At 37.5% G+C, this 19,783-nt stretch overlaps 3 protein-coding genes across 3 annotated transcripts; 1 reads left to right on the top strand and 2 right to left on the bottom strand.

The window, feature by feature from the left end:
• Positions 1 to 517: 517 nt before the first annotated feature.
• On the bottom strand, positions 518 to 4,818 carry LOC126707699 (protein EARLY-RESPONSIVE TO DEHYDRATION 7, chloroplastic-like). The gene is made up of 4 exons (XM_050407556.1): positions 3,647 to 4,818; positions 2,435 to 2,601; positions 1,402 to 1,486; positions 518 to 907 (listed from the first exon to the last, which is right to left on the bottom strand). The coding sequence occupies exons 1-4, from the start codon at positions 4,546 to 4,548 to the stop codon at positions 718 to 720; spliced, it is 1,344 nt and encodes a 447-aa protein (XP_050263513.1). The 5' UTR covers positions 4,549 to 4,818; the 3' UTR covers positions 518 to 717.
• Positions 4,819 to 6,075: 1,257 nt separating this feature from the next.
• On the top strand, positions 6,076 to 8,753 carry LOC126707698 (pentatricopeptide repeat-containing protein DOT4, chloroplastic-like). Its single transcript, XM_050407555.1, has one exon. The coding sequence runs from the start codon at positions 6,190 to 6,192 to the stop codon at positions 8,152 to 8,154; it is 1,965 nt and encodes a 654-aa protein (XP_050263512.1). The 5' UTR covers positions 6,076 to 6,189; the 3' UTR covers positions 8,155 to 8,753.
• Positions 8,754 to 16,748: 7,995 nt separating this feature from the next.
• Positions 16,749 to 19,508, bottom strand: LOC126707511 (subtilisin-like protease SBT1.6). The gene has a single exon (XM_050407200.1). It carries the CDS (start codon positions 19,446 to 19,448, stop codon positions 17,127 to 17,129), a length of 2,322 nt encoding a protein of 773 aa, XP_050263157.1. The 5' UTR covers positions 19,449 to 19,508; the 3' UTR covers positions 16,749 to 17,126.
• Between the last annotated feature and the right edge of the window lie 275 nt (positions 19,509 to 19,783).

Here is a 19,783-nt window from a genome sequence, read left to right as displayed (position 1 = left end):
AACGTAATGCTTGCATTTTTGAAGACAAGGCAAGAACTTTGGAATATCTAAAATGTTTACTTTTTCGTACTCTATTTCTTTGGGCTCGTGTTTAGGGTGTACAAACTGTACTGCTGTATCTAATTTTTTAGTTTCTAATTCCTTTAGCTCTTGATCTTTTTGTATTTGTTTTATTGTTCAAAGTGTTCACCATCGTGAACATGATGTTCTATTTTTTCTCAACAAAAGTCTTATTCCCTATCAAAAAAAAATTGTTCCTTTCTCCAATATTGCCTAATCACACATATCTACACGCATGGATCCAAATACTTATTTGTCAATTTGGTAAAAGTTGATAAAGGCACAGTTGTACTGAGAAAAAGTAATTTAAAAAAAAAACAGTACATAAGCAATAAGTTAAAAAAGATAGATGAAAGAAAAAAGATAATCCAAACTCGTGTAAATAGCTTTTAAATACCCTGATATCTAGGTTAATGCAAATGCAAATGGATTATATGTTTTGGTGAAACTAAACAAATTAGAGTAAACATTTGACAAGCTTTATTTATATACTAAATCATCCATTGAATTTTTTTTTTTTTTTAACTTAATACAATCACTAACAGCTACCAAGAACCTTAGTCTATACTAACTCAAAAAAATAAAGATGAAGTGTTTATAGTATCTCTAGATATATCTGGTATTCATAGAGAGGAGAAAAACTCAAAGGCCCTGCCATTACTTCTTATATTTAGATTTCAGTGCAGAAGAATCTGATTCAGCAGCAGCTTTAGCTAGATTTGTGGGTTTGAGAATGCTCTTTGGGTTAAAAGCCTTTCTGATCTTGAACACAGCCCAGGCAGTACCAATAGCATGTCCTGCAGCATCAAGCCCCTCACTTGTCACCTGTGCTGCTTGTTCTCCATACCTACAATGATGAAAAAAAAGACCTTCAATATTTTCATTGCTTCCAATTATGCTCAAAAGAGAAAAAAAATTATACTCAAAAGAGAACAAAGAAAACCGGGCGCAAACATTATATCTTGGCCAAAACCAGGTCCCATTCCAAACATGGGAGACAGCTTGTGCTGTTTCCCCAACTTCTACCTGTTTTGCATTGAATGACTGTCCAAAAAAGTAAAAGGTCCAAACCAAGTTACAGGAACTTGGAATCTTGGATGGAATTATGTTATATGGGGCACAACTCAAGATAAGGTTTTCCACATAGGTCACTGTCTAGCAATCCAAAATTAGTGGAACAGGACCTCAACCAATGGCAATAAAAAGAATCCACTAAAAGAGAACTCGCAACACTACAAAATAAAGACAATCAAGATTGCACCGATATTGATTATAGAAATATTCTTGATGACAATGATGATGCAGTTTTTGCATCAATGTTGTTTTCATATTAAGAATTACCTCTGTGAAACAAGCCCAGTAGTCACAACTGAAGTGGTTGACATAACATTCCTTCCAGCAACTTCAACAGCATCACAGACCCTGCCTGCATTCATACATAAATAACACACTTGAGTGGCAGAAACATGAAACATGCCATAGATTCTACAACTGGACAAAGACACTTAAAGAAGGAAACACATGCTTCATATCACAAATTCTTTGGTCGTTCCCATTTTCAAGAGCCTCCTGTCTTCTGAAACTTCCAGTCCAAAATTAACCCTCCATAGATATGCTTTTATATTTCAGTTCCTAGGTATCTAATGTATTATAACTATATTACATCTAAGGGAAGTTTATATTTCACAGTTCTAAGCCGAACAAATTGTCATCAAATTTGGCTGCAAGTCCTAATACTTGACTTTCTAAATCAGTAGCTATCAATAAAACTAAAAGTCTGAAAAAAATCCAAGACGAAGCCTATGAATTGAAAATTTGCTCTTCTAAAGTAACATAGTAAGAGTACAAACAAGCAGCTTCACCTAGTGTCGGCATGCTTTGGTAGCTATTAAGGCTTTGTTTGGTTGGGGGAATGGAAAAGTGGAGAGATGGAAAACTCATTTGAAAAAAAGGAAAAAAGAAAAAAAAGAAATCGACGTTAAGGAAGGAGGTGAGCTCCCTCCCCCCATTTTTCTCCCCAATTCAGGGAGAAAATAGAACACCCCCAAAATGGTGGGCCCAAGGAGAAATTATCCAAGCCCCACCAAAATCACTACCCCCTCCCTCCCCCCGTCCCCCAAACCAAACAACCTCACTATTCAAAATCTCCCCTATTTTCTCCTCTCCATTTTCCATCCCCACAAATCACACCAACCAAACACACACTAAGTGACTTGAGAAGAATGCAAATGCATTTTAGCGCCCAAGAGTTGGTCAGTCTAAACAAATGACAAAGGGAGAAAGCCTCTCCCCGCCTCTCTCTAAACATAATATAAGGGAAAGGAAAGAAAAAACCTCAATTGACAAATAACTAAAGAATCTGAGATGAACTTACTAAATCCATCCAAGGAAGCAAGGACAATCTCTCCAGGGAGGAGGCTAAAAAATTTCTTGCCCACTGTAGAGTTCACTATTGAGCTTGTGAAGAATCCTGAGACTTTGACAACCCCAGAAAGGACTCCAGAAGCCATCTTCTCCGTTGTCTTTGTCAACTTTTTAACCCTAAAATGATCAACCATAAAGTAGCATAACATTACTTATCCAAATCAAAATTACATAATCAAGTAAAAGGTAAATAAAAATAAATAAATAAAAGCAGGGGTGGGAGATGAAGGGATGAATTACATCAAAGACAACACAATCAGCTAAACTGACTTATAAAAGTCAACAACTATATCCTATATTCTTTGAACAAATATGGGACCTGGTTCTAGGACTGTGGCAATCAACCATTCTAAAAAAAGGCTTGCACAGTGTAACCATTTTAACAGCTAAAAGGAAATTCAACATATCATCTCCCTGGCACTGCCAATTATTATTATTATCGTTTGATAAATTGTAATAACAAGGGGTAAGGAAGATTTGAACCCTAGTTCTCTTCATAAAGAAGACCAATCAATCCACAAGACTCTTGGCCCCCAGCACTGCCAATAATATTAGTCCTCTACTGGAGGTGGGGGACTGTCCAATAAAATGTGATGCCTGGGTTAAATCTTTTACCAAAAACACAAAAGTATCCCAACAATGTTTTGAACCAGGTGTTAGGCAATGCAAGCAGCAAACGGATTTTCATGTACTCACCTCACCACCTCCCTAAACCGGCCTCAACCCCAACAAGTTCAACATATTAACAGTCCAAACCCCAGACAACGTATATCAGAACTACACATTACAAGAAACAAAAAACTAAAAATAGGCAGAGTTCTGTCATGATAGCTAAAAGAGCAAAACTTAGGTAGTTTCTTAGGTATTGTACATTCCATTTCCCAAATAAATCCAAACACATGGCTGCGTTGGCCAATGCAGCACAAACAATGTTATTATGAGCTGTACCTAAAATTTAATTAGAGAAGCTAAGACGCCACGCCTAAGAAAATATACCTAAGCTTACCCTTAGCTAAAATCACAACTATTCTGAAAATGAACATATACAAACCAATCTACCACGTTAACCAACTAAAATTAAAGGCCAAACAGCACAGATACAATAACAACCAAAGAAATCAATTATTCATAAAACACAATTTCTAAGAGATTAAATTCAAACCTTTCGATCCTCCTCATTGTTTCCGGACTAATCTCTGAAGAAGACCCTGGCCCCATCCTCTTCTTCAAGAACTCATTCCCCCAATTCAACCTATCCACTGTCACATCCCCACACCACAAAATCCCCCTGATCAATTGCCCTGACCCCGCCGCAATCAACCTCGCCACTCTCCCACTATAGTCCTCCACATTGGGCGCCAATGTAGTCCAATACGCCGCCGAGCTCTGCACTATCAACTCCCTCTTGTCCTCCTCCTCCAGCTCGTCCGGAGCCATCTCTCTGGCCACGAAACCATCCAACACCTCACCATCCCCAACTTCCTTCACAGAAAAACAACTATACTTCTCCAAAACCTGATCCAATTCCTTCAAAACACCCTCTTGTCCTTTAGACGCAACCGTCAACCCATAATTCAACATCTCACACTCTTTCCCACCAAAATCTTCAGCCTTTCCATCATTGTCCAACGACCCACTTGCGGGAACACGAAGAGAAAAGAAGTAATGGGACTCATCAAGCTTCACAGCCGCTTCATCCTTCGCTAACGGCCATTGAATTTCATCACCAACGCGCGCAAGAACAGCCACGGTGTTGTCACCTTGGTTAAGACCAACTATGACAAGTTCACCACAAGCGAGTTCTACACTTTGATCTTTCTCTATGAGATGAACTACCACGCCAGGAACTCTAACAAGAACATTCTCAGAAGATTGTACTGTTCTGGTTTGTGAAACAGTGTCATCTTCAGGAAAAAGGTTTTCCGCTAATTCCTTCGTTTCAACAGAAGGGTATATAGTAGAAGCAGAAGATGATGATGAAAATGGAGAATTGGCATCTGGGTTTGAGTGAATGACTTCTGGGTACAGAGGATTCGGGTTTTGGTTTCGGTTTGAAGCAGACATGATTGAGTTTTTTTTTTTTTAAGGTTTGATTTTTGGGTATTAATGGTTTCTCAAAAAAAAAAAAAAAAAGATTTTTGGGGATTAACTGTTTAAGGAAGCGAGAGAGTTCGGATATTTAAGGAAAATGGAAAGGGCGTGTCGGTAAGATTTGAAGGAATCTTAGTTAGCGGAGGAGGGAAACGTGGCATGTGGTGCATGAGCCGCGTGACAACCGACGAGGTCTCTTTTCTTTTTCGTTTGACAAGGTTAAAGGGTTGTCTGATTGTGAATTAATAAAGCTGTTATTCTCTCTCCCGCGCTTCATAGCGACGCCTGTTTTAGTTTTGATTCTGGCCAATGGGTCCAAAATATAGATTTTGGATAAGATATTAAGACAATATAGGAGGAATTAGGCATCAAAAGATAGGAGGAATTATATAAAGTTTTGAGTTTAAGAATTAGATAAGAACCAAAGAACCTTGAAGTTGTTATCAAAAAAAAAAAAAAAAAACTTGAAGTTTTCATTTTTTATTTCTAGGAAATGAGTATTTGGATCTTTTTAAGTATTTGATTATTTTTTTTTAAGTGTATTCGGTTCTCTTATCCTCACACACACCAGTTTAGTATAGGGAGGAATCCTCTAAAGGTAGCTATAAAATGTTGATAAGAGATTTTGAACGTAGGATCTCATGGGTATCATGAGATTTTAAGAATCACTTAGCCAACCCCTCAAGTTCAAAATATTAAATTGGATTGGCCGGTTCAATCGAAAATCAGACCTTTTTCAATTCTTTGATAAATTCGTTTTGATTTTTAAAATCATGGTTCAAATTCCTATTATTAATTGTGGAATTATAAATAAAGAAAAAAAAATAATGTTATTAATTTATGATTATCATCTTGTTTTTATGGAATAATTTCTCCTAAATAAATATTTGTTTTAAATGGTTAGAAACTTAGAAATATATATTAGTATGCTATGCCATGTAACACTTTTAAATAGCTAGAAATATAAATACATATGTTGTGCCCTATGTGGCTTAAGCCAAAACACTCTCACTCCTCCTTGCACTTAATACATGGGTAGGTACCATCCAAAATAATGAGTTGGGTGGTTCCTAATATAGACACCTAAATATTTGCATAATAGGTTCTAGTTTATAACTTTATATGTATATATATAAACTAGCCATGATACACCTTAAAAATCCTAAGAATCGATATTATGATAGATGAAACTTATAACCTTCAAATTTATGACACGTCTTTCAAATCTATTGAACCTACCACTTAAGTGTCTTCAAACGAACGATATAAAAAAATAAAAATAAAAACCCTAAGTTAAAAACATGCTAAAGTTAAAAGGATATAATTTATAATTTAGACTTCTTTCTTTCTATAGCTCCATTACTCAACCTTTTCTATATATATATATATATATATATATATATTTTTTTTTTTCACTTCAAGTCTATACATTAAAGGGCTTGGAGCTTTGGACTGGCGGAGGCCCTTAATTGGTCCACCCAACATGTTGGACAAAATATTAGGCCAAGCCGAAGTCTCAAATGAGCCCAATGCCTGAACTAACATTTTATTAGCAACTTTAACATCCAGCTCTTTATAAACATGCTAAAAAATAAAAAGAACTCTACGTGATTCATGATCTTAAAGCAGATTAAGAGAATCCCGGTTGCTATTCTGCAATTCAAAAACTTTTCCTTTACATCACAACGTTATTGTCCAAGCATTGACCCATATGACTCCTCCAAACTCTTAAGCAACTATCTGAAATCCGGAAGGATTAAAGATGCAGAGAACCTGTTCGACAATATGCCTGACAGAGATGTTGTCTCATATTCTATAATGATTCATGGCTATGCTAAAAACGGGTTCCACCAAAAATCCATGGAGTTATATTCCCATATGCGAAGTTTGGGTTTGGCTCCAAATTCTTTCACCATTGTTGGTGTGCTTGTTGGCACTGCAGGCTTGCAAAGCTTGGTGCTTGGACAATCCATTCATGGACCGATTGTTAAAACTGGGTTAGAGTCTGATATGATTGTAGGTACAGCTATGTTAGATATGTATGCTAAGTGTGGAAGTATGATTAATTCATATAAAGTATTTGAGGGAATGAAGAACCCGGGTTTGATTTCCTGCAATGCAGTGGTAGCCGGGTTTGTACGCAATGGACTCTTTGAAGAGGGCCTTGTGTTTTTTAACCAGTTCCAGAAGTTTGGTTTGGCACCTAATGTGGCTTCGGTGTTAGCTCTTATAAGGGGTTGCATTGGTTTGGAGTCACAGAGGCTCTGTGAATGTATTCATGGCTTCATTGTGAAAGTTCCTCTTGTTTTGGATGTATCTGTCAATAATTCGGTTCTTGATATGTACTCAAGCTTGTTGGATTTAGATGCTGCAACTAAAATATTTGATGAGATGGAATGCAAAGATGTTATCAGTTGGACAACAATGATAGGTTTGTTGATTGATCTTGAATATGCCTCTTCTGCACTAGCGCTTTTCAGCAGAATGAGGGACAGTGGGATCAGTCATGACACAGTGGTCATCATGAATCTCATTTCAGCTTGTGCAATCATCGGGGATTTGAAGAGAGGGAGAAAAGTCCATGCTCAAGCTGTTGTTTGTGGATTTGGTTCTGAGCTCACTCTTGTGAACTCTCTAATTGCAATGTATTCCAAGTGTGGTGACTTGAATTCTTCTAGAACAGTTTTTGATCAAACATCTCAGAAGAGTTTAGTTTCATGGACGGCAATGATTTTGGGCTATGCACAGAATGGACACCCAAGAAAGGCTTTGAATCTCTTAGTTGAAGTAAGACTGGAGGAAAACTTTTTCCTTGATCCAACAATGTTGGTTGGTGCTTTAACTGCTTCTGGTGGACTTGCTGCTTTAGAACTCTGCCAGCAGCTCCATTGTTTTGCTTTTGAGGCTGGTTTCTCCTCGCATAGACCAGTTCAGAACAGTCTCATATCAACATACTCAAAGTGTGGGACTGTGGAACTTGCCCACACTGTTTTTAAGGAGATGGGTTATCTTCAAGATATAATCTCTTGGAATGCAATTATAAATGGGTACGGGATCAATGGTGATGGAGATACTGCATTGGCTCTCTACTATGAGATGAGGAGTTGTGGAGAAGGTCCTGATAGTGCAACGTACCAGAGCATTTTGAGTGCTTGCAGTCATGCAGGTTTAGTGGACAATGGTCTAATGATATTCAATCAAATGGTGGAAGAGAATAGAATAAGGCCAATCCAAGAGCATTATGGGTGTGTAGTTGACTTGCTTTCAAGAGCAGGCTGCTTGCCTGATGCAATTGGGTTTGCCAGCAAATTTTTGGATGGAACAGGTCCAGATGTTTGGAGAGCTTTGCTTAGTGGATGTCTTCTTCATGGCAATGTAGGGCTCGCAGAACTTGCAGCAAGCAGGATATTTGAGCAAGATCCAGAAGGATCCGACCAAGTTGTGCTTCTTTCAAATGTTTATGCATCAGTTGGTAGGTTTCAGGAAGCTGAATCATTGAGGTCAAGTCTGAAGAAGAAGGGGTTATTAAAAAATCCTGGGATCAGCTTGCTGAATGGGATTCCATATGATTTTGGATGAGGATTTTTAAGCTTTGCTCAAAGGTGATCTTGTGTGTTAGTGCCAGACTAACACATTCCTAGTGAAGAATATCAGGACAATACAGTCTGATATGGGACAGGATTAATAAATAGAGTTAAATTAATTTTATGTGCTACGTTGACAGTATTACATCAAAGATCAAACCTGAGAATATCAGATCTTCGTCTACTTTCATTTGACTTGAAAGCCAGAACATCACCAAATCGATAGGCATGTGGATTGATCGAATTATAACTAAGCTAGACTTGTTTGGAAAAAAAAAAAAAACCTATTGCATAGGCAATGGGCGACTCAATTGATGGAGTGCTAGCTGAACTTTTTAAAAAACTGTTAATAGTTACAAGGTTTTCCATTGTTTTAGGATTATGTATATGTCCTCAACATTGACATGCTAGTAGTGAGACTTCACAACCATAACTAAGTGTAGGTTTCCAAGTGTCACCTGTGTCTTGTATTTGAAGATTCGGCCTGTTATTTACCAAGGCAAGTGCTTTATTTTTTAATATTGGGCATATAGGTTTTTGTCAAATGTAATCACCATATTTTCTCTTCTTTGTAAAAGTAAACAATGTTAGCTACCTTTGTGCCATTGTAAATGTAATTTAGAGTTATGCAACCACATCTTTCAATTACAGTGACTTTTTCCCCTGTAATCACAAAAAATTCTATCATGATTTGAGTGACCTAATTTGGATTAAATGATTAGGATGAATGCGGGGTATGGTTTGAAGTCAACTAGGCCTTTGTTGACATATCTTGTAGCCATAGCTTATGGCAAGACTTATTATCCCATAAACATCTGAGTGAGATGTGCAAAAACTCAATGAGATTTTTGACTGGGAATCTGTGGAAGCAACTGGAAGGATACCTCTTCCTATGAGCTACTAGGAAGATAAGTTAATTTGGGTGTTGAATAAGAAAGGAGCCTTTTTCAGTTAAATCAGCTTATGGGGCCAGTCAATGCCACAGGTTCAATATCAATAATATGGAGGTATGGAAACTCTTTTAGAAATCAAAGTTACACAAACGGCTTAAAATGTTTTTGTGGAGATTTGTAATGAATATTTTTCCAACCAGAGCTAGCTTGAAGAAGAGGGGTATTGATGGTGTTCTCCTCTGACCTCTTCATGGCACTGGGGAGGAAATGTGTCTGCACTTGTTCCGCTACTGTCCTATGGCTGAAGCAGTTTTGTTTGGTTTAGAATGGGACCTTCCTATGAATGTCTTTCACTTTGATTCTCATATGGAATTAGTATTATATTTTTAAAAAAAAACCTTTTTGATGATAACAGTTGCCCGAGCCTAGTCACTGTGACCTCTTTGTGCGGAGGCACCCCTTCTCCCAAAGTTACAGGACTATTTTGCCAATTGCCATATTATTTAGATGGATTTTTATTGCACCTCTAGGTATTTTGGATAAAAGCATTCCTAAAAATCAATTCATCCATATGACTGATAGATTTTAGCTCAATATGGGAGTTGAGAAACAAAATGCTATTTTCAAAAGGGAAAATAAATGAAACACAAATGATAGTTAGAAATCAATCTATTTAATGTTCTTCATAGTGAGGTGGCATATGGATCCAATTTTCCTTGGAGTGAAGCAAGTAACCGTCACTATGGTTAAGACCACCACAAGTAACTTTAATTTCACAAGAAGTTTTTGTCGCCGTTTATGCTCCCCTGCTGTTGATGAAGCCTTTGCTATCAGGTGGGCTCTAGAGTTAGCAGAACATCAACAACTCCAGAGGATCATTGTGGAGTCTTAACTCTAAAGAGTGTATAGAGTCCCTTGAGAGAAGATCAACAAGCTTGCCTTGGGAGCTTTAGACCTCAATGAGAAATGTCTTGCAACTAACTAAGAAGTTTGATAAGGTTTCCTTATGCTGGACTAATGGGAAAGTAAACACTGCAGCTCACCTTCTAGGTGAATGATCTCTTTGATGTAATTCTTTTGGATTTGTCCCTTCTCTATCCTTACCCCAATTGGTACAGATAATAGAGGCTTAAAGAGGGGTTTTTGTAACTCTGTTGTTGTTTAATCCTACATTATATTATTTGAGTACCAAAAACCAAAACATGTTGAACATAACTTGTATTTGTACATTCAACCAATCTCATCACTAATTCAAACCAACTGAATGTGTGTGTGAGAGAGAGAGAGAGAGAGGCGTGGTTTGATGGTTGCGTTCATTTTTAAAGTATTGCAGAGTTTTAAAATCTTGAGCAGTATATGCTTGCTGTTAGTTAGCTGTTATGTTCTTTTTGTTTCTTTTTATTGTCTTTTGATTAATAAAAGATTCTCTAAGCAAAATATGCTAAGAAAAATCTTATGACACAAAGTTTAATATATAGAATTTGCAAATTACTGCTCAAGTTCATGAAGTCATGGCCAATGGTTATGGATGGTCTTGGTTAATCACATTTATTTCTGTGCATGTTGTAGAACAAGAGATTACAAGAACCATGCAGTTGCACATGCAGTGTAGTACTACTTGAATGACATCAAATCGGTGGCAAAGAATGATGTTTGTTCAAAGATATTGGACAAGAGTATCTTGAGCCACAGAACCAGGCAGCCTATTCTCAATTCAAGAAGTTTCTGCGATCACAATAGTCATGGCTTAAGATGAGTTATAAATGCGTATCTTTTTTTATTTCTTGATCTCTATAAATGCGTATCTTATCCTCAAAAAAACTATGGAAGGCACAAAATACAATGAACTAGAAGTGGTACCCCAGTCCATTTATTCTAGTTTCTTACAAGTTCTCATAAATTTCTGACTTTTATTACAAGCAAGTTGAGGACTATGGAAGAATCTGATAGCTACAAGTCCATTTTTCTATAGTTTGTGACCACAAATCTTTTCCTGTAGCAAACACATAATCCTCCTCCACCCTGTTAATTATGTGTACAATTTGGTTGTGGCAAAGTGACTAGCCTAGCTACCAGGACAAAACCCAAGTGATCTGAGGCAGCCTCAATGACTAATGAATGATATAACAAAACTCACCAAGGCTCATAGATATCCACACAGCTAAAGCACCACACATAGTGGAAAATTATTGGGCAAAATGGATATAACAGAAAGGCAAAACTTAGGTATAGTTCCTTAGGTGATATACCTTGAGTTCTCTAATTAAAATCAACTGCATGGAATATTGACCAATGCATCGTTATCTTTTCTAAGAAAAATTAAATTCAACATGTAATTCATTAGTGATTAGTCAATGCTACCACATAATTGACTTCAATTGGGAGAACTTAAGGTATAACACTAAAAGAATTTAACCTAAATTTTATCCTAATAGCAATCAAAATACATAATCATACACAAAGATAATGCTTGGTTTCATCTCTTTCTTGTGCATGATCTAAAATCAATTAAATTGCGAGTGGCCCTCATTTCACTGTCTTCTTAGCCATCCAGCTAGTCCATTGTCCCATCTACATCAGCCTTACAAACACTAGACCATTCCATGAATTTCTAAGCCTTCCCTCTCATTCTGCTTCAACTTGTTCTAATAATGGACCTCTCATTTATGGTGTTTGTTGCCTATATATACTCTAGTAAGCCCTTGTTACTCCTAAGCCACATTTCATTTTGTATGTAACCTAAGCATGAGGACATCAGATATTCTTGCATCCAACTGGAACTACATCTGAGCTTTCTTTATCTTGTTCCTAAAGTCCCTACAAGTTACTGGTTTTTTCTCTCTGCTAGAGGGAAAAGGTTTCTCTAGCCTTATTCTTCTTGTTCTTTCTGCAGCCATTTCTTTCATTCTTATATTTGTTGCTTTTCTAATTGACGTGCTAGTCATACTCCATTCTAATGCTAGTCGTGCTGGCTTCAAGATCAGCAATGGAAAACAGAATTGCACAGGAGGCATTTGTTGGCACATTGTTCATGATTATCATATTGTCTGCAATGACAACAAAGACGTCATTTAGTTTATATGTAACCATTGTATATTGACCATAGCATGGTTGCTGTATGAGGTCATTTAACCCTTTTCAGTGTCATATATTTGGTTTAGAATATCTAAGGTCCACTTGTTACAAATCTTCTAAACAGTGGGATTAACATTATGATAGCCAAAATGGGTGATTTAAGATCTATGGTTCTTTTAAGAGGGACCTCTAGCTGATCTTTGCCAGCTTCCATTTATCAATTAGACTGGTTTAAAAGGTAAAAAGCTTTAGGTATGACATTATATGCACTGCATTGTTTAGTAAATAAATCCCAAAAGTAGTAAGAGTATTGATGCCTTAACAAGCATTTGAGAATTTTGGTACACTAAACTAAATTCCCCTTTGGCCAAAAACTTACTAGACTCCATGCAAATGGGGATGGGTACGTACCTTTTAAATTCATATTATAAGGGTGTTTGGATTAATTACTTTTTACTTTCAGATTTTTAGCTTATTAATTTGTTTATGTAAAATTTTTTATAGCTTCACGGGTTCTAGATATGATTGTTCTTTTGTTAACTTTTAGCAAATCAACAAAAAGTTGATTCCAATTCACACTTAATCAGCATCTCAGCGAGGGTAGGTTCAACTAAGTTTCTTTTTTTGTTCTTTTTCTTTTTTAATTTTCATTTGTGGTAATTGGCATCATCGCTATAGTTTGAGTAAACTCAATAATCAACCTAGTGATATTGCTTATTGTACACCAACGTACACACAGACTTTTTGTACTGAAATCGTTTGTGTACGTTTGTTTGTGTGCAATAAGCAGTGTATTTACCCTTCTTTCAAAGTGTCATAATGACATGTTATAGATGCTGCAAGAACCGTAGAAAAAAGTTCAAAGCAAGTCCTCTAAGACTGTTCTTTCTTCCTCAATTATTGCTTAGTACCACAATAGTAGAATAAACCAATTTGCTATAATCTCTGTGTGTTCGTTATATGTCTGTCTGCGTGGGGTTACAAATGTTGCAATCCTTGGAATGATTCTCAATAAGAGCACACACACTTTTTCCAATGTAATCGTGACTTGAAATCACGATTTCAGTTTAAATGTGCGTGTATGATAGTGTGCAATAAATAGTAGTATGTACTAGTATTTACCCTTGGTTTAAATTGTCCATAATGACATGTTACAGATGCTGCAAGAACTGTGAAAAAAAGTTCAAAGCAAGTCCTCTGAGACTGTTCTTTCTCCCTTAATTATTGCTTTACTACCACAATAGTAGAATAAACCAATTTACTATCATCTATGTGTGTGTTTGTTATATATGTCTGTGTCTGCGTGGGGTTACAAAAGTTGCAATCGTTATAATGATTCTCAATCAGAATGCATTTGGCAGTAAGGGGCATCTTAATATTCTTGAAATGTCACATTAAAAAGCATAGTAGATACGAATCCAATCACTTCAAAATAGTTTACAAAGATAAATTGTAAATGAACTCCAGCCATGCATGAGCCACGTAGTCTGGCTATTGCCGAATACTAACATATAGTCACAATCAAGAAAAGGTGGCCTCCACACCCAATGTGCACTCACTCACATGCATTAGTCATTTCTCGCTTCGGCTACAAACAAAGGTCTTGATGGTCGTTCCAGACTGCTAAACAGTCCAAATCCTAGACATTCAGGATTATTTAACATCAATGTCTATTTTATATGGTTAAGAATCAAATTTGCTTTTGGTAGGTAAGATTTTGTTTAAGTATGGGATTTTCACATTGACTTAATGGACTTCAGCTGAATAAATTATTTGTCACACTCTAAATGTTTTACTTTATATTTTTTCAATTACATCTTATCATACATTTGGTCCCGTCTCCGTCTCCTATTATAAAGTAACATGAAAAAAAAGGGAAAAAAAATCAGACATGATATATTATAGTTGGTGGAATAAATTTTTAAAGTTTCACTTTTATTTTACCGTTACTTATTTTTTAAGGTTCAACTTTACTTTTTGTCCATATCATTTTTTAAGCAAAATAAATCTTAGAAACTAAACTAAACCAGAACAGGGCTTAAATTTCAGTCATGGGGCCATCATCCCATATAATAATAAGAATTTTCTTAAAGTTGTGTATTATTTAATTGAAATCCATAGTTGATTGAAAATTTATTATGCATCCACACTTTTTTGTTCCCTCAATTCAGTGTTGTTGACGTTTCCGACCTTTATGTAAGTTCTAAGGGATATATATATAATTTCATTGATTTTTTGCTCTGCTTACTAATAGTACAAATCCCAAATAAGCAATTTCAATCAAAAAATTGTTCATAAAGCAAGCAGGAAGTGATTTTTAACTCTACTTTACAGCAGTTTTATACATGCTTAATTCAAAGCTGAATACCCTTTTTTTTTTTTTTTTTGGAGAAAAAATTCAAAGCTGAATACTAGTTTATTCTTGCTACTTGCTAGTTGTTTTCCAATGCCTTACTTTAAAATACTTTCCAGCACTTAGGAGAATGGGACAATTTACAGCAAAGTGACATGATGATAATGCAGCTGGCCATGTTTATGCAATATTAGGTTGTTTGACTTTGTACAATATGATTATTAGATCAACATATTTAGTATTTTAACATTATGTTAGACCTGTCATTAGCACCATGAAAAGCTAAGCCAACTAGTTGGACCAAATTCATCAATTTTCACCCCCTAGATTAATTGTTTGTTTTTGGGTTCTAGGTTCACTCAAATAGATCAAATCATTGAGATCTTTAATTAGTTTTAATGGACACAAATGATCTTATCTACCTGTTTTGTTCCATTTTTTTCTTATGAGATTGGAAGGTCAGTTACTCAGCTTTCCATCAGTCCCCTCATATTGATTAATTAAACAAAGCAAAGTGGGGTCTTCCTCATTACCATTTTGTTGTATCTATGGGACAAAGATTGACTGAGATTTTTTTTTATTAAAAGCAGAGATTATTGGTGTTTTGTGATGGTCCTACTATCTCAATCAATTATAGTCACCAGACTGATCAGGACCTCTCAAAAAGCCTAATGGCAAAGCCACAACAAAATTAGGAAGAAGCACTTCTAAAGAAAAAGAAGTAAGGCCCTCTTCTATCTTCTACATTAAAAGAGGAATGGGCATCCATCATTTCCATCTTGTTATATATCTTTTACTTTTTTCCTTTTTAATTTCTTTGTTGTAACTTTGATTAAATAAATAAATAAAATAAAAAGCTTTTCATTTACGATGTATATATATCATAGGAAACCTCAAAATTTGAAAAACATAAGAGAAAAGTTCGAAGACTCGAAATGAGCATCCAAGATTCCAAAGACAAGATAAAGAATGTCACATAGTTTAATATTTTGCATGTCTATATAAATAAAAGAAACAAATATATAATGAATTTTTTTAAAAGGAAGAAAAGAAGGCTTTAGTGCTTTGAAATGGACAAAAATGAAGATTTGAAACGACTAGTAGTGCATCTTTTTTATTTAATGGGGCAATTGAGACTTTGAAAGGGTCCCAACATGCTTAGTGTTTGACACATAATATATATTTATACAATTGTACCTAGTGGGAATATTTGGGAATCAAGCCTAATATTTTCTTAACGTACCACATTACTTTATTATATAAAATATAATACTTAGTATGCCTACTCTTAACATATCCTGTCTTCAATTTTATTTAAACAACGTACCATACAGTGCAAGAATTACATTCAACAAAAACAAGTGGAACCACATATCTTTGTTCTTTTTTCTTTTTTATGCCATATAAGAACGATATATCAATAAATAAATTATTTAAAATTGGACCAAGAATCATATACATGAACCAAAAACAAAGATAGGGCAATTGACATTGAGTCATGCATCTTGATTCATAGAGAGGCAAAAGCAAAAGCATGGAGAAACTCTTAACCAAAGCCATTTTCATCACTCTCTGGACCATTCAAACTGCAAAAGATAAACTCTGATTAGCAAAAGGAGTCAAGGACCATTTAATTTCTGGAACAACATCAACCCTCTAAATTGTTATGATCAGTTTGAACTTTACACAGGCTATAAAGTCCTTATTCCTTAATGATTGTGCTTCCCATCCAACAATTTGCTCACCAACTTTGGCACAAAGAAGCCAAGGACAAAAACAGAGTGGAACACTAACATACCTTTATTCTTTACCTTCCATGAGAATGTTATATGATGATAATTAAACGAATTGAAATTAGACCAGGAATGATATACATAAACCAAAAACAGAGACAGTGAATTGGGGCAAAAGCAAAAACATGGAGATACTCTTTACCAAATCCATCTTCATTGCTCTTTGGACCATCCAGCTGCAAAAGTGAACAGAAGAAGAGAATAATAAAGTGAAAATTGTCCTCTGGACCATTTATTCTAAAATTCTAGAACAATATCAGCCCTCTAAATTGTTGTGATCAGTTTGAATTTTGCATAGGCTATAAAAGTCCTTAATTAATGATTGTGCTACCTAACCATCAATTTTACCCACCACCTTAGGCACAATTAAAGCAAGTAAAAAGAAACTAGTATCAATGCTACATGAAACATTCAGCCCATCTAACCATACATAATTTTCTTAACAAAGTGCTTGAGCTTGGCATAAACAATGTCATACACATAATTGTCCCAACAACAAAATTATGAACAATTTTGTTCTGCTATAATAGTTTCATTACATAGACAAGTTATGACTTATGACATTTGAGTATCATATATAGTCGTCCTCAAAGTCTATAAATATTAAATACACAACATCTGTTAAAAAAAAAAAAAAAAAAAACAAAAATTATAAAAATTAAAGGAAATTACACACTACACCACCCTGAAAAACCAGTTCTAGGCACTTCCTAGTCCTAGTTCTACATTCAAAACAAAAACACCCATTAAAAAAAAAAAAAAAAAAAACTACTAGGCGTAACGACTTGTAGTCTTTCTACACCTGCAACTTTTTTTTTTCTATTCATGATCAAAACGAAATGATCAAAACCTCTTACAAAGGAGTTAACAGTGTAACCACAATGGGGCTCCGAACAACATGCTTTCCCACTCCATCGGACCAAGAAATCGACCCGAACACCGCACCCGAGTCATCCAGCACTAAATTCTTGCTATCAGTCGTTACGGTCACAACATAGCTCAGCTTCTTCACGGCAGCCGTGAAAGCCAACTTCGTCGGCTTCACGACAATCGTCACACCCTTCGGAGACTCAACTTTGACAGTGTAAACAGCATTCACTTCACCCACATTAGTAACAGTCCTTAGGAAATTCTTACTGATCGCCCCAACCTTCGCGCTCGAAAACCACGCCGCAATTGACGGGTAGTTAAGATTTTCCGCTAACGGCTTCTTCCTAGGACATCTAGCAACTGATTTAGTTATGATCTGAATTTCCTTGAGACCGTATCCAACTCCACACAAAAAGTTGACATAATCGACATTGGTGATATCATAAACTAAGCCAGGATCCATAGCTTGACCCAAATTAACATGCCCTGCACCGAAACCATACGGCGTGGACGGTTTGCCATTGGCCTCATCCATCATCGGCTGGTTTCGGTTATCGAGGACATTAGCGGTGGTCATCAATGCAGACCGAATCATGGCGGGGCTCCAATTAGGATGAGCCGATTTAAGCAAGGCCGCTGCGCCACTTACATGAGGACAAGCCATTGAAGTACCGGAGAGTATGCTGAATTCGGTCCTTCGGGTATCGGAGTCTAATCCGGACGGGCCAATTGCGTCGGTCCACGCGGCTAGTATGTTCACACCTGGCGCGATCAAGTCGGGTTTGAGAATGTTCGGGTCCAAACCGTTTAATCCTCTGCCTGAAAACGAAGCTACGATCGGAGCCGGTTTGATTCCGAGCAAGGTGCCTTGGAAATCAATCGTGGCCGTTGGATTCGGAGTTGATGAGAGGTATTTCTTGACGAGATCGCCTTCGTTGACGCCGATTGAGCAAGCCGGAAGAATGTGAGCGTCGCCGACTAAGCCTTCGCCGGCGGACATTCCGTTGGCGAGTATCATTCCGACGCCGCCGGCTTTCTTCACCTCCAGTCCTTTGGCTACTCTCGCACTACTTCCTCTGTCGCAAATTACGATTTTGCCCCTGACGACGTTTGGATCCAATGAGTTTTCCATACATAGAGAAGCAGCTAAGACCCCTGACTTGCCGGGATAGACCAGAGGATACATTTTGCCGTGAATCGGAGCTCCGGCGTAGAGCGATACTCCGGAGAATTGCTTGCCGTTACCGAGTTTGATAACGGCGGGGAAATTCCGGTCAATTGTGCCGGCGCCGACTGTGGTGAGCCAGGGAGCGAGGTTTGTCACTGTCATTACGTCGGGGCCACCGTTCCCGGCGGATGAGGACACAAAGATTCCTCGCGAAACGGCGCCGTAAGATCCGATTGCGATCGGGTCGAGATAGTAAGGTGACGAAACGCCATCGCTGCCTCCGATTGAGATCGAGATTACATCAACGCCGTCCTTAACGGCGGCGTCGAAGGCGGAGAGAATATCGGAATCGAAGCAACCTGAATTTTTCCAGCAAACTTTGTACACCGCCAAACGAGCTTTCGGAGCCACACCTTTAGCGATTCCAGAAGCGTAACCTGACATGTTCGCCTGAAAAACGTACCGCCCGGCTGCGGTGGAAGCGGTATGTGTGCCATGCCCATCGGCATCTCTCGGAGACCGGTACTCAACCGTACCGTTGCTCACCATCGGACCACCAACACTCGCCGAAGCATCATGACCTTTGGAGAAAAACTTAGCTCCGATCAACTTCCGGTTACAGTTTTGAACCGTGAATTTCTCCCCGGCCTGACAAGCTCCCTTCCACCGAGACGGAACCGGACCGAGATTCCTATCGGAAAAGCTTCGTCGCTCTGGCCAGATTCCAGTATCGAGAAGACCGATAATGACATCAGAGCCGTAATCCGAATCGGACCAGAGACCACGCTGGTTTCTGAGGCCAAGAAACTGAGGAGACCGAGTGGTATGAAGCTCGCGACGGCGGTCCTCGAACACGGCGAGGACTGAGGGGTTTTTGCCGATCGTATCGGCTTCGCTTTGCGTGAGAGAGGCGGAGAAGCCATGGAAGACGGTGTCGTACGTGTGGAGGATCCGGGGCGGGTCGGCGAACTCGGACGCGTACCAGTGGTAATGGGTGGGGAAAACAGACGGCTTGGATTGAGAGTCCACTCGGATGATGAAGGTCTGGACCGTCTGATCGGCGGTAAGTGATTGGATCAGATGAGGAAAACTGTAGAGAAAGATAGAGAAGAGAAAAAGCAGTATTGGTGAAGCCATTTTTTGAGAGTGAGTGAAGTGGAAGTGTGAGTGTGTGTTTGCCGACACAGGTGTGGCGCATAATATAAGAGAGGATTTATTGTCTTTATTTTCAGTCACTATTTAATTAAATGGGGAAACCTTTGATAATAATTAATTAATTAATTAATGTTTAAAGTGTGTGAGGAAATGATTTTTGTCGTGAAAAGGAATTTGATGAGTCGGCATTAGATATCGTGGCAGTTCTGCTGTACTTTTAAAACGACGAAATTGTAAATTCATCAATTTTGGCACAATTTTATGCCACCCACAACTCATCCAATGGCTCATTGACACTGATACTGACACTCTTATCA

This window comes from Quercus robur, chromosome 11 (assembly GCF_932294415.1).
Source record: "Quercus robur chromosome 11, dhQueRobu3.1, whole genome shotgun sequence".
Classification (NCBI taxonomy): domain Eukaryota; kingdom Viridiplantae; phylum Streptophyta; class Magnoliopsida; order Fagales; family Fagaceae; genus Quercus; species Quercus robur.
Note: the sequence above shows the minus strand (reverse complement) of the source record. Positions and strands in the feature narration are given on the sequence as shown.